Here is a 17,546-nt window from a genome sequence, read left to right on the forward strand (position 1 = left end):
CTGTTTTAAGGAACTGAAACAGTGACACTTGGGGTATCAAACAGTTGAGGCGAGGTGTGAGGGAAGAAATGATGTTATTCTAATGCCAGGTATATGTGCACAGATTCAGGCTTAATCCATAATGGAACCATTAGCCATGGTAAAGTTCAATCCAAGCTACCTTCCCTGTTTCATGCTTCAGTAGATCATAGAATTTTGGCTCATTTATGTATCTTTTTTTCTGCTAATGATGAAAATCTGTGCTTTCTAACTCCATGGCTTCAATAGACCTGTTTTAAGTAATGGAAGTTTTGTGAACCTGGAACATGCTGTGTGCACAGACCCTCATGAGGAAACAAAGGAAACACTTGGATGAGTCCAGATGAGGTGGGTGTACAACTGAATACTCTGTGTGGAAGAAATGCTTTTCCCTCCTGTTTGGGCCCACAGAGAAGAGTATTACCATTAGCCAAGGGACCACTTCTGTACCTCAGGCAGTAGAAATTAAAAGGCTCTATAAAACAGCTGAAGGGACAGAGGTTTAGTCCCAACTCCTTTTATATATGCTGTTCGTAACAGCTCTCCACGTGTGCTGTGTATCTGTTCATATAGATCCAGAAATGACATCTGGATCTTACCCAGTGTATTAGAAAGAAACCATCTAGTACTCGTCATCATCTTCCAGGTCTTCTCCTGCTGTTGCTGCTTCCAGTGCAGCCAGAGCTGCTGCAACTTCTGCATCTTCCTCCTCAATTCCTCCATTGAAATCTTTATGGTTAGTATGTGTGGGTGCCTCTGTGATTTTGGTAACAGCCACTGCAGTGATACCACCAGTAAGCATCTCGCTCGGACTTTCAGAGTCAGTTTTAAAAGGTTCAGTACTGCTCTCTTTCACAGACAAAGGTGGGGTTACACAAAGGCCCTGGTCCTGTATTGCTGAAGCACCATTGTTTTGGTCTGAATGTGCACAGTTGACTGAAAAGCTATCTTTTTCAACATAGTTCCCAGTTTGATTGCCATTTAGGGGATAATCAATATCTGGCAGTCTTATGGCATTATTTTCTGTCTCCAATATTGAGTTTCCTTTGAGAAAGATGCTGTCTTCTGCAGACTGGGAGTCTGGAATGCTGTTAGGCACATTGCTGGCTGCCTTAATATGACTGCCTGTCTCTAGGTCAATTTCTTGTCCAGACCTGTTTGATTTGGTGTAAAAGTCTCTGTTGCTGGCTGAAGAAGCCTCTGACTGGCTGGAGATTCCCTTTTCACTGGTTTCTTTTGCTGAGTTTGTGTTGGGGTTGAGCATGGAGTGCTCAGCACAGGAGTTGCCACCATTGGCTGCAACATCAAACTTTGCAGCACACTTCACAAGGCCAGCCTCTTGAGAATCGTTGCCTCTGTGATTCCAGAGAGTTTCTGTTGCACTGTTTACTGGATTTTTATTTTCTGTTTTGTTTACCTCATCCTTCTGGAGTTCATTTTTGGGTTCTTCATTTTCACTATTCTCTTTAAATTTGGATTTATTGCTGCCTTGTTCAGTATGTTTGTAGCTGTTTACTTCATGGATACATCCAGATGATTGTACTTCTTCTGGATCAAAAATATAGCTGAGTAAGGAAAATTTGTAAAGGAAATGTTACTTATGATGTTAGTCAATATAATTACAAAAAAAGATTAAGCTTCATTTTTAAGCTGAAGGTCTTGAGGAACAAGTGTTACTGAACTTTACCTTGGGTCCTGAGAATGAGTTAAACCGGATGGAAATGCTGAACTATGCTGTTGGCTGCTGTTTCCCAGGACTGATCATAACCAACCCCTGTACTGAGATTCACCAGGAGGATGTTGGAGAACTGTCTGCTGGTTGTTGCTTGTTTCCAGCCTTATGTTTTGTTTTCTCTGGGGATCTGATTAGCCAATGAGTAGTCATCGCATGGATTGTTAATTAATATTGTTAATTAATATCATGTAGTTGCTAAAATATCTCCCATTTTTCCTGATGTTCTTCCTTCAAGTCTTTTGCTCTTTTCTCTTTTTTTTCCTTTTCCCTCCTGATTTGTTTTCTTTCTTTTGCTCTATTGTTTCCTAGACTTATCTCTTCCAGGGCTTCTTTCTTTTCTTTATCTTCCTTTTTTCTCTCACATTTTCTCCCCACTTCCTTACCTGTTCTACAGAAGTGGCCAAGGGAAGGAGTAACCCTCAAGTGGGGCTGAAATGTGGTCTTTATAAAACTAGGTAGTCCTCCTCTCTAGGGAGACTTTTAATATGGGAATTCTCCCCCCAACTAACTACATTTAAAAGCTATGATGGAAGCAAGGAACTGTAGTTCATTTTCTGCTTGGGAGAGAGGGAGGATCTGACAAAGTGTTCTTTGTTTCAGCGGCTCCTAGTTCTGCTGAATTGAGGGAAGCTCATGCTACCTAAATGAGAAAAAACTTTACTAAAGAAGAGTTTTCAATGCAACACAATTCCTTTTGTGAGGTAGGAGTTATAGAAATGGACCTTAATTACAGTAAATCAAAAGGACATTCATAGGAAATCAGTATGCCTATGCTTAAAGATGCTGTAAACTTTGAGAAAACTCCAACCTTTGACAGTGGCTAATGAAAGAACAGGTGTAGGGGAGCACAGACACATGGTTTAATACTTTTGTTTTATTCTGTCTAAGCAACTCTTGTTCTACTGTACCTTTGTATCATTTTGCAGCACCTGCACCCCATCTGGATTTTCTTTAATCTGAAAAGAGAGAAAGGGAAGGCAAGGGAGAGACAGTGAGTGAAGCATTATGAAATTAATATATGAGTAATTACACTGAAAATGATGCTCATGTTTATAAGGGTTTTGTTAGCTAAAAAGAAAGATATCTACACAGGAATGGATGGAGTACTGTTCAAGGTCTTTGTAGGTTGTTGTCTTGCATTGGCAATGGTCTTTAAATGGGGAAAAATCTGGGGAAGAATTTCAAAATTCTTAGATAGTGGTGTTCTCCCAGAATAGTTTCGTAAGCAATTTTATGATTTGGAGAATCTAAGTCAGTGTTTTGGGTGTGGGTTGTTGGTTTGTTGTTTGGTTGGGCATTTTTTTTCCATATTTTTTTTCCACCTGGTACCTATTGATGAAGTTCTCTACCATGGATTTGCCCAGCTGTTTTTTGAAACAGTGAACTGCTAGCATCTACCACATCCTTTATTCAGTACTTCCACAGACCAGCCTTGCCTGTGTGAAGAATCACCTGCTTTTGTTTGACTTGAGCCTGTTTTTACTAGTAGTATTTGGTGCCTTGTAGTTCTTGTATTAGAAGAGGTAGTGACCATCACATCCAGTTGTCACTATAGCAGAGGTCCTTTCAGTGCTCATCCATTTCAATGTTGCCCGTACTGCCATTGTTTCATGCCTATGAACTGTCCTTGTGGTATTCTCTGAGTCTTTTTGCATTTTAACATCCTATCCAAATAAAGTGTGGGAACTACAATTGCAGAGTTCTCAAGGTGTTTGAAACCTGAAAGAAGCAGGTTTATTCTTTCCTAATATCTTCTTGTTTCTATTCACTTGACCCTGTGACAGCTACTGAGCACTGAGGTGACATTTTTGTCGAGCTATCTCTTAGTGAGACACAGACAAGTTCCTGGGATGGGCATTTTATTATAAGCAGGATGTTGTACCTCCATTTCACGACAGTAAAATTCCAGAGTTTGACTAGAACTAGCAGGCTGTGTTTTGCTACACCACTGCCTGACCTAGTGAGATGCTAAGAACTATCTATTATATGGTTCTTACGCTGAAGTCTTTTATTATGAGAAGAAATGGTTTGCTAATTTGGACCCTTGAGAACTTTCCTGTTCTGAACCTAAACTGAAGTCCCAGATCTGAACATCCAAAATCTTTAAAACCCCCAATATTCTTTATGGGTGGTGGCTATCTTATTTCAAGTTAATAAGTCAGAGCAGGTTATTTAATATGTTTTGTCCATTGTTATTCAGGCCCTTTCTTTTTCTCTGCGATACTCTACAACCTTGCATACTTTTGTCAATGCCTAAGGACAGTGGCTCACTTCCCATAAAACAGAAATTGATGAAGCAAGGTTGGGGTATTTTCTGCAGTAATTTATTTACAAAACATCCAAGGAAAGTCGTATTGATTTATTCTTCTCAGGTATGATCTGAACTGCAAAGTGGCAATTACGGTAGTAGAAATGTAAATCAAAACATTTCCCCTCTAAAATCTGACTACAGCTGGTGTTAGCATGGAACTAAATACCTGATGTTAGACCTCTCATTCTTGGAGCCTCTAGGGGCCTACAGTCATTCAGCAGCTGGTTTTAGCCTAGGGTATAGCTGCTCATACCTACGCTTTGTGTCTTTGTGTACACATGAGCTGTTCTGGAGCAGAAATTACTATCAGGAGTAGCCAGCTTGATGTAGTTCAGTGCTTGTTGGGATGGCTTTTCAGCCAGCTGCTTTGCTTCCTTTCTCTTGGTGCTGCTTCTCTCCCTGAAATGCAGTCTCCCTTCCACATCTCTGCTGATCTTGTACTGTGTGTTCTCACCCCATATACCATAGCAACATCATAGCAGGAATTCTGGTACAGGGTTTTTCATCTGAAAAGGATTGCCCACTGAAATGCCCACACAGCCTTTGGCTTGGCTTTAAAATTTATAGGTTTGGTGAACCCAGTTCTAATTTGTATGTAGACCAGCTCTGACAATAGACGTTACTTCTATCTAAGAGTAGACACTTCAAGTCAAGGTGCTTCTGCTTAGAGTTTTATCTGACAGATTTCCTACTCAGTGATTTTATTTACAAGTTTTGTGATTTTTCAAAAGCATAAAATATTGCTCATAGGTTTTAAGCATTGGGAAGTCCTAATTGCTAGCCTTTATTCTGTTGTAAAAACATTTATGATCATCATAGAAGGCAATTATAAATTGAAATTACTGTTGTTGTTTGCAAAGAAAACACTTTCCGGTTTTTTGGGTTTTTTTTTTGTTTGGTTTTTTTGTTGTTGTTGTTTTTGTTTTGTTTTTTTTATTTTGCCTTTTTAATTTTTTTTTTTTTTATTATTATAGCTGCTGTTGGAATTATCTCTGCAGCTACTGCATTAAGCTTTCCCACTGATGAGTTAAAACTGAATCTGTCCTCTGGCATGAATAAACTACTACATATGGAAAACAGTGTTATGCTGTGTTATCTTATGAATTATTTCACATCCCTGAAACAGGAATATAGTTTTACAATGTCACTGTCTGAACACTGGCTTTTTTTTTCCTTGCCCTTTCCTTTCATTTGTAATAATCTTTCAAGTCAGGCTGCAAAATAATTCTGGGGAACAAATTGCTTTTATAGCATGAAAAGGCATGCTTTAATCCTATTTATCTTGTTTTAGGTACCTAGCTCTAAAGACTTGTGTATTGTGTGATGTTCATAGTTGCATTAATGGATAAATAGTACTAAAAAGCTGCTGTCTGGAGCAGTTTGAATCAAGTAAGTGCTACAGACTTGAAACAAAAGAGCAATAGAAATTTCAAACGGTGGATGATAATATGTTAACTGATACTGAATTTAGAAACATTGCATCCTTATGAAGTATTTACTCTGTCAGATATGCCATGCTGCTAAATTGATTCGGTAAGTTCAGATAAACATGACATGATGTGGAATGCTTTCTTTTAGAACACTTTGGGGGCTATTTTCCCCACAAGAAATGGCTACCTGTCCAAAGTAGCAGTAAAATCCTTGGCCTTAACATTCAGATTCTCAGAATTCAGATTAAACTGCCATAAATCCTAGATAGTATTCTTTCTCGACCGTGAAATTTCTGAAGGCCTGTAAATGTCTGTCACTAGTTATTATGCGGTTACTTAATCCTGAACACTAATACATCAACTGGCATTAAACCTCTGCAAAAATGTGAAATAGACATTTTTTTTTTAAAGTTTTTTTAGGTGTGGACTGGGACACTTGGAGCATTTTCAGGAATGAGGTGGAGCTGTTGAGGTGAAAGGAATAAGGAAGCCTAGAACTAATTTTTTTTACTCTCCCAAATTTTGAACTTGAATTTTTCAGCTTTTAGTAGCTGCTGAATCTCCTAAAGTGTGTCTCTGTGGAGGAGCTTGTACTGGTTTCTACAAAATAATCAGATTCTTGCAACATGACAGTGTAGAATAGCCTCTGCATATTCAGTATCAGTGCTTGTTTCATTTAAAGTTATGACACTTTTCTTCAATGAAAGAGATGGAAGAGGCCCAGCTTTGTTTGTTTGCCGCAGCCAACCCAGCAGACATCCATGTGACCATGTAAAAGATAGTCTAGCTGACCATGTAAAAGATAGTCTAGATATAATACCCCTGCCATATATTAAGTGTTCACAGAGATACCAGGAAGACTTGATGTTATGAAAGACTGACTTTCTTCCTTTAAAGCAATATGATACAGAAGAGCAAGTTTAAAAAGAAAAAGTTGGAAAAAAACTGCACAATGGAAGGCGGTAGTAATTAGTTTTAGTTCGAGGAAAGCAGGACACAAATCCCATCAGTAAAACAAATGCTGAGAAAGGAGCAGTTGTTAAATACATTTATGGTGGTATCTGCTAAGAGAATGAGATGGGACTTTCCCTGAAAGTGTGAGACCCTGGTGAAGATAACAAGAATAATGTCTGACTCCAAACCCACAACCTTGTGTTTCAAGCCACAGCATGCTTTAAGAGAAGTCTGCTTTTCTTTGTCGAATTTGAGAAACACAAGGTTAAATTACATATTATTTAAATTACATAATAACATAGCTCATATTGTCTATTAAAACTGTGGCTGTGTTATGAGTAAACAAAAGATAAACAAGAGATAATGTCATGGAAAGGGAAGAAGAAATATTTTTGAGTCATAAAAATGGTTTGGCACCTTTCTCAATATTCTTGGAAGTTTACATGGAAACAGAAAAAGGTCAGTCTTATTTTTGTTCATGGTGTATTTTTTCTTCTGTCCTTATTTTTATTTTAAATTATTTTTAGACACCTCCAGGAAGAGAGGCAGAAAGCTGAGGGAGACCATATTAAAATAGTTTGTGTAGTAGATCTCAAACAGACAAACTCTGACAACTCTGATTTTAGATCATTAATTTTAATCCAGGGGTTTTTTTTTTGTTTTTGTTTTTTTTTTTTTTTTGTTTGTTTGGTTTTTTTTTTTTTTTGTTTTGTTTTGTTTTGTTTGTTTTAAGTTTGTTTGGAGTTTTCATCCCACACACCCTGATGCTTCTCTTGTTTGGCTTTTCACTCACCTCCATTCTTTCCCACTCTAGATTACCTTAGCAAGTAAGGAGCTTTTTCCTACAGGGGTATAATCTGGGCTGATGAGCCTGAATGATGTATCTCCCAGGGGCCTGAGGTACCTCTTTCTGATGACTTTTTCCAGTAGAGGCACATTTCAGACTTGATCCTGCCAGTGTCTTCCCCATCAGTTTGCTGTGTTTTGCACTCCTTCATGAAACCTGTCCATTCTGAGGATACTGCCCTGAGCTACCAGTCTCTTTTCAATGGACAGAAATCCTTGTTCATCAAAATTAAGCCTGTCTGCCTCACTAGTAACACAAACACAATTTACTTTGTCAGTGTTTTTTTGCTAACAAGGTCTTACATAGATGCCAAATGCTAACCAGCTAGGAGACATATGCACAGAAGCAAGTGTGGGAGGAGAAAGTGCTTGCATAGAAATATGTGCAGAGGAAATATGGAGAATGTGGGGTGGGAATAATCTTAGCTTTAGCACCTGAAAAGCTTCTCCTAACAGGAGGTGCAGTTTGCCTTCTGTGCTAAGTAGGTATTCACCCCTCTCAGAAGATTTCAGAGACTGTCCTCAGCATGTGCTGAGTCTGAGAAAGGGTCAGATGCGCCTAGGCTGGAGGAAAGGAGTGCAATGTCCATGCTCATTGCAGGGCGGGTGGACAAGATGGCCTTTGAACTCCCTTTGAATCCAAACCATTCTACGAGTCTGTGTGTTACTGAGGCGTGGAGGCAGAGGAATAACTGATCTGGATGACAGATAATATAAAAGAAGCACAGGAAAACTGTAGGAGGGTGTTAGAGTTGAGAAGAACTATATTTAGAAATTTAGAAAACTAGTAAACATACAGTAGAAAAAATTACCAGCCCATGCTAGAGGGGGAGAGAGAATAACAGGAAAAATCTTGTAAAGGAAAAAAGACGAGGAACATAACTTAGCCACACACTGTGTAGGCCAATCATTACTTGTGGGATATGCCCAGCCACTGCCCTGGAGGGATGTCTGCTGAGATAGAAGATTTCACAATCGCCCAGCAGGACTCCCTGGAAAGGACTTTGAGTCATGGTGAGGAAAAGTAGACCCACAATCCTTTGGGTGACCCTATGCAGATCATTCTGTAATCCATTGGTCTGTCCCAGACCCTCTGTAATCCATTGGTTCCCTACTGATCCCCTGTATCCCTATAAAAGAAGACCAGTTCGCCTCTGTAGAGGAGAGAAGTCGTCCCTGGCTTCCCTTCACCGGAGGGGACCCACAATAAAGCTGCCTTTGTGCGGAACCAGCCACACGGGCCTCTCGTCTCTCTCTCTGGTCTGGTTTGGCCTGGAGGCTGCCCTGCAGAGCTGAGCTGGAATCACGAGCTGACAATCACTAAAGAGCTGACAGCCTCTGCAAGGGCTCCTCTGCCAGCAGCTGAGAGGAAGATACCAGACTTCGGGCAGGCGATTCCTTTCGGGACCATCTCCCCAGACCGGTCATCTCTTCCTGGGTCACAGCCACGGACCCCACCACCAACTGTAATAACTACTGTTGCACGAATATTATCTGTAAGAACAGATGTAAAATACAGAGAACGCTTCAAATCCTGTGGGTTTTTTCCTGACCTTAGTCACTGTTTTGAGGCCAGAGGGCCTCAGAACAGGTATAGGCTTGGGGAGCAGGGGAACCCAAAACATTCTGGGCCCAGAATTATCTGTACAACCTGATCTACTTGAAGATGTCCCTGCTCATTGCAGGGGGCATGGGCTAGGTGACCTTTAAGGATCTCTTCCAACCCAAACTATTCTATTATTCTATCATGATCTGTGGAGAGCACAGTCTGTGCTCAAAGCTTCACTGAGACCAATACTTAGAGCTGGACTGAAATCTAATTTCATTTTTCCTTACTGAATCTTAATCTGGAAATTTATTTTAAGTGTGCTTCAGGGAATAACTCAATTGACATATTTAATTTAAAACAAATGAACTACACTGAGGAAATACTGTAATATGATCCCTTACAGGAAGCAGATCCCACCTCATAGGCTATTTTAGTCTGTTTTTTGCTAGCTGAATTGACTTCAGTCTTTTTGTTCACACTTTCTTAAAATGCAGCACTGAGGTGTTGTTTCTGTGCTTCAGCTGTCTTGCAGACCAGCCCTGGTGAGATACCTGGCTGTGCCACCCTGCTGACAGAGTATGACCTGTGGATTGACTTCGAGTCACCCTGCAGTCCTTGCTATCTGTGCTGCTCTGCAAGAAAAGAAAACTGTGCAAGTGCTTTTTCTGCTGCAGTTTACTCTCCTGTTTTGAGGGAGACAGGCTCTATATTTCGGAATAAGGAGTGTCAGTGTCTGCCAGAAAGAGCCTTATGCTATCCTGCCAGCCCAAAGTTATTGCCGAGGTTGTTGTTGCTTGTCCTATTTTTCTTTATTTTACAGAGCTGAGCAGCTGTACAGGTCTACCAGCCACTTTTATTTTCTACTGAGAATATTATTTGCCCACTGAACAGCTTGCATGCATTTCTAGTACAGCTAACTGTGAAGACAGGAGAAGTCGACACAGAGAGATTCATCAAAAACTCATGTAAAACTTCTTGAGCCACAGCCTGACTACAGTGGTGACTTACAGCTGTCAGTTTTGGATGTTTGACTCCATTGCCACTCTCTGCTTGTTTCTTTTCAAACGGAACTTTTAACAGATAAATATGATCATTGCTTCAATGCAAATAATTCTTACCCTGTCATCAGTTGTTAAGACTGAGAATGTATTTTTCTAAAGTGATTTGTTTCCTTTCTCCCTGGCCAGGCTGAATCAAGCCCATGGACTGTACATTGTTCAAGGTGGCCTGATTCTTTGCATTTTCATGACTAAAGTGTCAGACTTCTGGGTGATATTGCACACAGACACTGTGTACAGACAATGGCTATTTATTTCAGTGAGGGAAGAATTTGATGTGTTTTGTGTACTATTCAAGACACGAAAGTTGATGTTGGTTTTGTGTGTGGGATTTAGTGATATAATTTAGGCTTCTTCCCAGTAAAGCCATGAAACTGATTTAGACTTGTAGTTTTTTCAAGGGAGAAAAGTGACTTTAATCAGTCCAGTTGTCAAAATCTGGAGGGTCTCATTGGTCAGAAGCATGTGTTGCTTGTTATCTGGAAACTTAAAGAACTCTCATAGTTATGGTCTCATAAATTTGGATGCTTTGTGTTCTGACAGAGAGTAGTTTTTTCATTACCGAGGAAGTCGGTCTGATGTCACAAAATGGTTTTGCTTAATCACGGTAGTATATAGCAGGATAACTAAATCCTTAAATGACAAAGCTAAGTGAGCAGTCATAGCAAGGGGCAAAGCAAACCAAGTGAAACTTAAACAGAATTGTTTCTAATTAGCAGAACCCCACACTTTTCAGGAGATTAAAGAGCAAAGTGATTTAAAGATTCAGAGGGTTGGAAGACCTCCCCTCTGAAGACACACTGTGAAGGCTGGAGTTGGTCAGCCTGGAGAAGAGAAAGCTCTGGGGAGACCTTGTTGTGGTCTTCCAGTACTTTAAGGGGGCTTAGAATGGAGGAGAGCAACTTTTTACATGGGTAGATAGTAATGGGAAAAGGCAGAATGGTTTTTACACTGAAACAGGAGAAATTTAGATGAGATGTTGGGAAGAAATTCTTTACCCAGAGAGTAGTGAGGCACTGGAACAGGTTGCCCAGACAAGATGTGGATGTCCCATTCCTCAAAGTATTCAAGGCCAGGTTGGATGGAGTCCTGAGTAACCTGATCTAGTGGCTGGCATCCCTGCCCCTGGCACAGGGATTGCAACCAGACAGTCTTTAAGGTCCCTTCCAAATCAAGCCTTTCTATGATTATATGAATATCAAATACCCAGATAACAAACACTATACTTGCCTGATGAACCATCAGTATGGCATCAGCTAATCCCCAAAGTATGGCCCACTCACCAAATAACCAGTGCGAGTATGCTGTCATGATTTTGACCTCTGTATTTGTATTGTGTCATCTGAAAAGGTATGCATATATTAAGTGTTTATCCAGGAAATTTGCAATAGTAAGAGTGGACAAAAATGTGCGGTTACTATGATCTTTGTTCCAGGATCACAACAGTAGCAGTCTACAATAATTGCGATGTACATGAAATAGTACTATAATATAATAAATTGTGTATTACATCTTTGAATTGTTCATAACAGCATCCAAGCTAGAGAGCAGCCTCCTAGCTGAGAGGTGTGTCTGCTGTGCAGGGTTCAGTTATGCCCTCTGATTGTGGGTGCATGCTGTGACGTTTCTCAGCGTAGGGGAAGAGCATCCTGCCAGTGGGATGTCTGGCTACGAACTGACAAGAAGCTACTTTGGCAGTCAGGATGGTCAGAGTAATGGAAATATCTGCCTACATTTGTTTTCTCAAAATGCAGAGAAAAGGTCAGATTTAATCTGCTCTGCTTATACTAGAAAAATACGTGCTAATTATCTTACATCTGTGTAGTTGTACTGACAAGAAACTGTACCAGTACAGTCGGCAATGGCAATACCTGCTAATTGTTGTGTGCCAGTGTAAATGCTTCAGCTGGGATGGGGAGCACCCGGATTGATGCAAATGCAACATTAGAAATTACTCCACTTCTTTACAGCTGCTTTCTTCCCATGCCTCCAGGCATCTAGCTGTGTTTTTATCAGATCCTGACGGGTTTTCTGCTCCCACATTGCCCCTTCACATTTCTGCTTTTTCATGCAGCTGTTTTGCACCAAACTGAGAGGCAGCAGTGGGCAGGTCTCAAGGAAGAGAAGTTTGGGTGTTGCCAGCAGTGCTTGAGCACACCTGCACTTGTTGTTTGTGGGTGAGTTGGCAGAAGGGAAAGGTAATGAAAAGTAGATGCTATCGGTTTTACAAAAGGTGTTCTATTTTGATTTGTAACTGTTGGTCATTGCCTAAGCTGGTAATAATATGCATAGCTATGTTAAGTCCTGCTAGGCTCCTCCTCAAAATGTCCTTCTTTTCAAACCAGTAAGGTCAGCCAGATCTTCCACTTACTCCTGGTGACTTCCTGACAGTATTAGTCAGCATATGAAGTGCCATGTTTTATTCTCATCATGGATTCCTATTTCTACCTTGACAGTTTCAGGGCTTGTTTGTTTGTGGTGGTGGTGTTGTTTTGGTTTTAGTTAGTTTGTTTTTTCTTTGTTTTGTTTTCAAGAAGTCATTCTTTCACTATTTCATTCACTGACTACTATCTCTGGTAGTAGTTTTATAAACACTTGAGAGAGTAAGGCCAGCTCACACAGAAGGTGAACCTTTTTGTGAGCCATTATTGCTGCAGCAGAGTGTCCTAGAGGGCACGAGGGCTACAACTTGGAGGTGATCTGAACACATAATTTTTTTCCTGTTATGCTCTTTGCAATTGATTTTAATTATTTATCAGATACTTAAAAAGAAATGCATTCTCTCTGACTAGTTCCTCATCATTCACAGCACTAGGTCACAGAACATTTCCCTACCCCCATTATTTACCATACAAAATGATTGTTTTATTTTCAAAAAGTAAAAGAAAGAGTGGGGAAAAGGGTAAAACTCTCTCAATCATTAGCCAGTTGGCATAAAGGAAAACCAAATATAGCTGGTAGCATAAACCCATTCATTTCCTTTTCAGCTAAGCTTGTTTTCTACATTTGGTCTTACCAAACTTACATCATTGTCTAGTGTTTTAATTACTGAAGTTTATGTTTCCTGTCTTTTAAAATTGTTAATCCCATAAAATATAATAGTTTATTTAATAGCAGGGCCTAAAACCCTGTGTCCTGTTTAGTCTCATCTTGTATAGAGGCAAACATAGAAATGTGCGACTTCCCAAGGGATTCATGGTCTAAGTGTGTGACAAGGCAAAAACTGGGAGGCAGATGGTCATGTACATGTGAAAGAAGCAATCAGCAGAGAAACTATATTTGAGCCAGTAATTGTGTTAGGCTAGGCCTGAGTGGGAATCTGTGTCTGGCAACACAAGTGGAGCCTCAAACTAGTTATAGCCAATTTTTATGGAACAAGAGGGACTGTATCTGAAATGTCATTTCTCTTAAGAGGTTAAAGTGTCTCTGTGTGATCTTGTGCAACTGTGCACTTTGAAGGATGCATTCTTGGGTTCCAGCCCTTCATCTGAAAATCCTTGGTAGTATCTGATGTCTTTTAAAAACACTTAACATAGAAACAGCTCTAGAACTTGGTCTTGAGGTAGTGCTGCCATGAGTCTACAATTCAGAAGGTTCCCTTGCTTATGCTTTGCTCCTTTCCCAGTGGCAGGCTTGAGCAGACTGCTTCAAGGCTGAAGAATGCCATCAAGGACATGATTTTGATAGCTGTGACATGTGGCTTAGAGACTGAGGGTCAAACTGAACTGGGGACCCTAATTTATGATGGAATTCTCTGACTCTTTGAATACTGTGTAAAATAATCACTGCCTCCTCTGTGGTTTTGACTGGGAGTTGGTGTGGGTGCTGTCTTCTGGTCTAGAAGTCACTTTTTCTTAGACTTCCATTTACAGAATCAGCTGATGAGTGTAAGCCAGCTTAAATATAGAAGTATTTTCTAGATGTGGATTGTTTTTTAGCTGAATATAACTGTATATATATATAAAGGCTATTTGTTTTAGCTTCCTGGAATAATTCCATTTTACTGTATCAGTTTTACATGCTTTATTTATGAGTTTTACATGCTTTTTAACATGTTTTTGGATGCTGGTATCAATGAGAAATCCTACTTGGAACATTAGAAAAATGAAAAATGTCAGACAGTGAGCATGAAGGCTACAGCATACTGCCGTAGGATTTAGTGAGAAAAACTTGACAAGCCAGAATGCTTCCTAAGAATATTTTGAGTTCATTTATTCTATTCAGCCTGGAGAAGAGGACACTGAGGAAAGACCTTATTGCAGTCTACAACTTCCTCATGAGGGGAAGAGGGGCAGACACTGATCTTTCCTCTGTGGTGACCAGTGACAGAACCCGAGGAAATGGTCTGAAGTTGTGTCAGGAGAGGTTTAGGTTGGATATTAGGAAAATGTTCTTCCCCCAGAGGGTGGTTGGGCACTGGAACAGGCTCCACAGGAAAGTGGTCACAGCACCAACCTGACAGAATTCAAGAAGTGTTTGGACAGTGCTCTCAGGCACAGGGTGTGACTCCTGGGGATGGTTCTGTGCAGGGCCAGGAGCTGGACTCAATGATCCTTGTGGGCCCCTTCCAACTCAGCTTATTCTGTGATTCTGTGATTCTGTGATTCTGTGATTGTGCCATCTACATTGTCACACAGGACCACTCGCTTGCAGCATAGCAGCACTCTGTACACTATGAAATCAAGCTCTTTGTTCGTCCGTCTGCTGGAAGCTGTTGCCTCTTGTATTTGCCTGTGAGTGCAAAAATAATTTATTGGCTTTCTGCAGAAATTTGGGGCTAAACATAACAGAACCTTTAAAACATGCTGTTGAAAGACTTTGAATCTTTAGGTGATTTTGGTGAACAGAGGAAGATGGAAAAAGAGAGAGAGATGGAGATCTCATATATTTTAGATATTGTGAAATTCTTGTAAGTTAAAATAAGAAAATACAACTTAGGAAATCAGCAATTAATTCTAAGCAGCTTAACTCCTGTAATTCTGTCATTCTAACTTATTGAAAACTCGTGGTTGCACGTCAGTTCTATGGAAAGGCTGAGTGCTTCTTTGATTGTTTGATTGTTTGTTTGTTTGTTTGTTTGTTTTTATCCTGTCGAGTCTTTGGAAGTGGGCATGAAGAGACACTGCAGGAGTTTAACAGGCCTTTATCCTTTAAGTATGCCATACATTTTTACTTCAGGGAGCAATATTCTGAAAATAGACTGGGATGTCTATGGAGATTGCTTCAAATATAGGTATTGGAGTGTTTTGTGTATATGCCTTTGGGCAGGATTTAGGCCAGGCAGGATATGTGATCTCAGCTCTGGTATTCAACTGTAGCTTAGTGTGCTCAAAAATCATCTTGCCCTGAATATTTCAGATGCTTCTGATTTGTTTATATCATACGAAATATTGCTTGTGGCAGGTATTGTGGTGGTATTATTGTACTGCTCAGAACATCAGCCTCTCTTAATACCAAGAAAATTGGATAAAGCCATAAGCAGTTAGAATGAGTCAATGATTCTCTTTTGTAAATACAAAAGTAAAAAAACCCAACCCAGCAAAAACCATCCCCTTGCCCACCACATAAAAGAAACCAACACCAAAAAACCCCCAAAACAAAACCAACAAAAAACCCCCCAAAAATCCAACACATTGACCAAAGAGATTTCTTAAAATTGTCAGGATATTGTGCTTTTGTGTTTGACCATTTAATGGCATAACCTGCAGCTTTTTGTAAGGAAACTGTTAGAAGTCAGTGTGCTCTCCCTCTCAAACCAAATTAATCCTTATGTTTTCCAATTAGTTGTCTTTTTCCAAATCCCCCCTTTCCCCTGCTTGCCTTCCATTCTTCATGTTCTTCCCATAGCAAATGCCTGCATTTTCACATTTTCTCTTGCCATTTTTCACCTGTGTTAACTGTCTTAGATTGATTCAATTTTGTATTCCTGTATTTCTTCTGTACAGTATCTTTTTCTAAACTTCAGAGTGGAAACTGGCAAGCTTTTGTTAGCTACATCAGGAATCATGTGTTGGAAAGAAGCACAGTTCTCTTCTGTCACTAGTGCTTGTAGCAACTGAGTGTCGACACTAGAAAATATTGTGGAGTACTGTAGAGGGAGATGGTTTATGCTGTGGAATGCTGAAGTTACAACAGTGAATGGCCAGTAAGTTTTAAACCTACACAAGGAGAAAAAAAAATAATCCTACCTTTCCGATTGTACTCCATCGACTTCTTGAAAGATTTGTTTTAAATGTCTTGGTCCTGCAATAGTAAAACGCTTTGCAAGTGGTTTCTTCATGTGCACACATAAGTAAGAAGGATACTCTGAGGCATCAACTGTCTACTGTAAAAATGGGGAAATAGAATAACCTCCTTTTGGTACCATTGTGAATTTTAAATTTAGACAGTGATCAAATAAATCACTTGAGTAGTATGCTCATCCCCTTGAGCTGAACTGGAATGCTAACCTGCTTAAAGTGAGCATAAGCTTTGCTACAGTGGATTAGGACTCATGTGAAGTGTTTAAACAACAACAGTAAAATTAGAAGACTCTCAAATATGCAGTATTATGGGATTATTTTTTCTTTGTGTTTTATTTTTCTTTTTTCTTTTTCATTCTGGGAGCCAGGATATTTTAGTATCAGTTAAAACTTTACTGTGTGCTTGTCAGAACTTCACCCTTCAGATTGTCACAAACTTTGAAACTTAAGAAATGCCTGACATTGCAATAATACTCTAGATATTGGTAAAGCTGCTGTTCTTTCAGACATGTGCTCTAACTAAATGGAAAGCTCAGCAAAATGTTTTTTAATAAGACTTTCTAAAGAGACAAATTAATGAGATAGTTATAGAATTAGTGTATAACAATACTGCAATGCAGATGTTTTTTCTCCTTTAAAAATACAAATATTTTCAGTATTTCTTGTAGTGAGCAAAATGTGAGCCCATGTGAATTTGTGTGTGTATGCAATAATGCATTAATCACCAAGTCAAGCTCATTTCTGTGAAATGGGCAATGTATTTTGCTGTGGGTTTTAGAAATTGGGCCATGTCCTTTCTTTCATTTTCAGCATCTCTCTGCTTGAGTGATAACTTGAAAAATCTCGGTGTAGCTTACATTACAAACCACAAATCCACACAGAGTTTTGCTTGCACCATTCCTGAAACCTGCAAGGCTTTTCTTGTAAGAGAGTGAAGTTTTTATTAGCCTAGAGATCCCTTTCAGCAGAGCACTCCTAGGGTCTAAGCCAGGGTAGTTCATTCCTGAATTCAACATCCATAGGGAATGGGGCTGGGGAGGGACAGTACAAGGCAACAAGGCCAGTACAAGCAACATGGTCATCGCTGCTGCTGCTGCTCTTTTTGCTGCACTCTCTTTGCATACATATTCTTTGCAGTTATAATTTTCAGAATTTATGGGTGAACTCTGACAAGTTCTTACAAAATTTCACTATTTAGCTTCCAGTTTAATGGTTGCTGTTTGCCTACAAATTCAAGAGAGCAGCACTGCATAGTGTCTGATCCATAGGTGATATTTAGAAGACTTTCTATTAAAAGCCTCCTGAAATATGATTGAAAACTAAATGCAAATTTAAGTGGCCTGGATATCTGGTGTGACTCATTGCTAAGGAGAACCTGGGATTCATTCAGCCTCAATTCATTT

The 17,546-nt window shown here is 39.7% G+C and overlaps 1 protein-coding gene across 1 annotated transcript; it reads right to left on the reverse strand.

Moving 5' to 3' along the window:
• Positions 1 to 640: 640 nt before the first annotated feature.
• Positions 641 to 16,133, reverse strand: PGCKA1 (PDCD10 and GCKIII kinases associated 1; the record flags this gene model as incomplete). The annotated part of the gene is made up of 3 exons (XM_082281648.1): positions 16,090 to 16,133; positions 2,662 to 2,709; positions 641 to 1,583 (listed from the first exon to the last, which is right to left on the reverse strand). Exons 2-3 carry the CDS (start codon positions 2,691 to 2,693, stop codon positions 641 to 643), a joined length of 975 nt encoding a protein of 324 aa, XP_082137774.1. The 5' UTR covers positions 2,694 to 2,709; positions 16,090 to 16,133.
• Positions 16,134 to 17,546: the final 1,413 nt, after the last annotated feature.

The sequence above is a fragment of the Coloeus monedula genome, assembly GCF_965178545.1.
Source record: "Coloeus monedula genome assembly, chromosome: 5".
NCBI lineage: Eukaryota > Metazoa > Chordata > Aves > Passeriformes > Corvidae > Coloeus > Coloeus monedula.